This window comes from Charadrius vociferus, unplaced genomic scaffold (assembly GCF_000708025.1).
Source record: "Charadrius vociferus isolate BGI_N301 unplaced genomic scaffold, ASM70802v2 scaffold31, whole genome shotgun sequence".
In the NCBI taxonomy this organism is placed as follows: domain Eukaryota; kingdom Metazoa; phylum Chordata; class Aves; order Charadriiformes; family Charadriidae; genus Charadrius; species Charadrius vociferus.
Window position 1 is genome coordinate 2,616,239 of NW_009646966.1, and position 3,143 is coordinate 2,619,381.

The window sequence follows — 3,143 nt, forward strand, 5'->3', positions numbered from 1 at the left end:
GGGTCCGGGAGGGCGGCGGGGAGCGGGTCCCATCGCAGCCGCGGAGCGCCGGGTTGCCAGGCGGGCATTAATGGTGTCGGTTTCCCTTCCCCCTACTCCTTCTTTCCTCTCCCCTCTCCTCCCGCCCCCCTCCCCGGTGAAAATTTGGTTTCAGAATAAAAGATCCAAGATCAAGAAGATCATGAAGAACGGGGAGATGCCTCCGGAGCACAGCCCCAGCTCCAGCGACCCCATGGCCTGCAACTCTCCACAGTCACCTGCGGTTTGGGAACCTCAGGGCTCGTCCCGCTCTCTCAGCCACCATGCCCACGCACACGGTCACCCTCCAAACTCCAACCCGTCCCCTGCATCCAGCTACCTGGAGAGCTCCGCTTCCTGGTACCCCGCTGCCAACTCCATCAACTCCCACCTCCAACCCCACGGCTCCCTACAGCACCCGTTAGCGCTGGCCTCTGGGACAATTTATTAGAGTCTGACCCTTATTATTTTATTTTTTTAATTTTTTTTTTTGTTGTTCCTTGGACTCCCATGTTTTACTGTTAAGGAATAATAACGAAAGGAATGCATATGGGGGATTTTTAAAAGGGAAAAGAAACAAACAAAAAGATTAAATGTGTAAAGCTTGTGCATGTAACTTATTGCATTTCAAAGGAAACCCTTTTTTATACAATACGGACATTTTTTGGCTCAGCTGTGGACACTATCAATGGTGCCTTGAAATCTATGACCTCAACTTTTCCAGAGACTTTTTTTCAATGTTATTTTAACCCTGTAAATAATTGTAGATAGAGGAATTAAACTGTATATTCTGAATAAAATAAAATTATTTCGACCACGAGAAACGCTTCCAAATTACCCCTTCTCCTATTAATTAGAGGGGGGAAAAAATAATAATACCAATTTGCTTGCAGAGAGCGACCAAGGAAAGAGGGATTTTTGAGGGGCCCGATCCTGGGAGCTCACGTTCAGTCACCGTGCCGTGCCGTGCCGTGTCGTGCCACCTCAGCCCGGGCACGTTGGCAAAATCTGACCCTTGTAGGTCCCCACGGGCGAGCCGGGGGGCGGCGATGCTCCGTCCCCGCTGGAAAAGGGGCTTTTGCAGGACCGCGTACACCTTTACCGCGCAGTGATTTAAGCTGGAGTGAAAGCTGCCCATCCATCCTAACGCTAGAAAGCAAATCTCTCGCCTTAAGCCGCCCTGAATCCTTTCCTGAGAGCAATTAGCGTCGAGAGCTGCACACTCCACAGCCCATCAGTCGCCCGTGTGCGCTCGGCTAATTATACAAATTACGTTTCCGTCAAAGGGAGCCACTAAATATGAGAAAAGGATAAAAAGAGGGCCCCGCTCCCCTTGCTCCTGGTAAAAGCCTGAGGCGTCTCCGGCTGAAGGAGGGACTTTGCAGAGGTACTTTTGGTTTGTTTTGGTTTATTTTATCTCTTATCCACACGATTTAGGGAAAAAGCCGGGCGGCAGAGCCATCGCTACAGCTGCCCGCTGCACCGGGGAGGGGATGGGGGCACGGGTTCAGCGAGGTGGCCAGAGCGCTGCCCACAGGCGCGGAGCACTCGCGTGGTGGCACGCACCGAGCGTGGACCCCCTCTCCCAGCAGAAAACACGGGTTTTCCCCGGCAGAAACCGACCCGTGGGGCCCCACGGCGGCCCACGTTCCCGCGTGAAAATTTTAATTTCCTCTGATTTAGATCATATTTTCTGTAAAAGTTTATTCAATTTTTTTGGCAGGTGGGGTGGAGGGAAGTTCTGTTTCTTAAATAAATGCTAACTTGTGTTATTCCTCTAAGAGACAGAGAGGACTTTGGAACTATACCATAAGTCTCACTTTCAAAAAGCAAAACCTTTAAATGTTTTCCTAATCAAAGATAAACTCAGCATGGGTCATCATTTGAACAGTTCAGGTATGTAGATACTAAAAGGAAAATGTTTCAATTAGGAAAACACAGACTGTCTGACCTCAGTGTTTTACCTTTTTGCATTTTTCACCAGTCTTATTTCTTTTATTAGATTATAGCCCTTGTCTTGCAAGTCCTCCCTATATCCAAATACTGTGTGACCTTTACTGCTGAATGCCAAATTTACATAGGCTATATTAGGAACGCATTTGTATGTACCCAGTACAAGACACTGAAATTGTTAAATGGCCCAGTTTACCAGAGCTGGTGTCTAGTAAGTGCTCAAAAAAGTGAGTAAAAATTATTTTTTTTTCCTCTTAATACATGGCTATTATTATATTATACTATTATTCTGGGGAGAAAAAAAAAAAAAAAACAACAACAATAGAAAAAAAACAAACCAAACAACCCAACCTTTTAATTTTCTTCCGTTCTTTTCCTCGTTTCCCTCTAGACAAGCATTTTTTATTTTTTTTTTTAACCTGCAGTAAGATATTCTCCCCTCCCCGAGGTCCCTTCCCTTTGCAGAAAGGCTCGGACACACAAGAGGTGGAAGTCTTATTTCCCAGGTCTGTCCACCCACCCTTTTCTTTGAGGAGCTGCCGCGGGGCTGTTTGGTTACGGTAACCTGCAGGGGCCGGCAGGGCTCGGGCGGACAGCGCAGGAACAGCTCCGGGGAGGCGGGATGCCGGCAGGCAGGATGCCGGGCAGGGATGGGAATTCGCATTGCCGGCGCTGGCCGGACTCTGGCACTGCTCCCCTCTCCGAGCCAGCCGAGTCAGTTCGGCTCGGTTTCCACGCCGGTCCTTCTCCCTGCTTAATTTCTCCTCCTCGCAGCTCGGGGTGGTGTTGGGCAAGTCCGGGAGAACCTGGCACCCCTTCGCGGGAGAGGGTAGCCAGGCCCGGTTAGGAAATGCCCCTCGCAGGAGCTCCCCGTGGCCGTGGCCCCGGCCCCAATGCACACCCGGCGTCCACAGCTGCCCGCCCCTTGGTGAGCCCCCCGGGCAGAGCGGGGTGCTTCTGTCCCCACTGTCCCCGTACACACAGACAGGCACACCTCGGTGCCTCTCCCCGCCCGGGCGTACCCCCGGGGCTCCGGCGGCGGCTGGAGGGAGCCTGGCTTGTCCGAGCGTCCCCCAGTGCCTTCCCGAGAAAAGGATGGGATGAACTGTCCTTTGTCTGATGCCGGGTTTGGGATCGGCGGATTGCTGGCTTGGGGGTTTTTTTTTTTTTTT

General features: G+C 51.1%; 1 protein-coding gene across 1 annotated transcript in view; it reads left to right on the forward strand.

The window, feature by feature from the left end:
• DLX5 (distal-less homeobox 5) overlaps positions 1 to 835 on the forward strand; it is a 2,632-nt gene extending 1,797 nt beyond the window's left edge. Inside the window, exon 3 of the mRNA XM_009895363.1 lies at positions 12 to 835. Coding sequence (XP_009893665.1) covers positions 12 to 469 — 458 coding nt within the window. The 3' untranslated portion in view covers positions 470 to 835. The remainder of the gene's footprint in view (positions 1 to 11) is intronic.
• Positions 836 to 3,143: the final 2,308 nt, after the last annotated feature.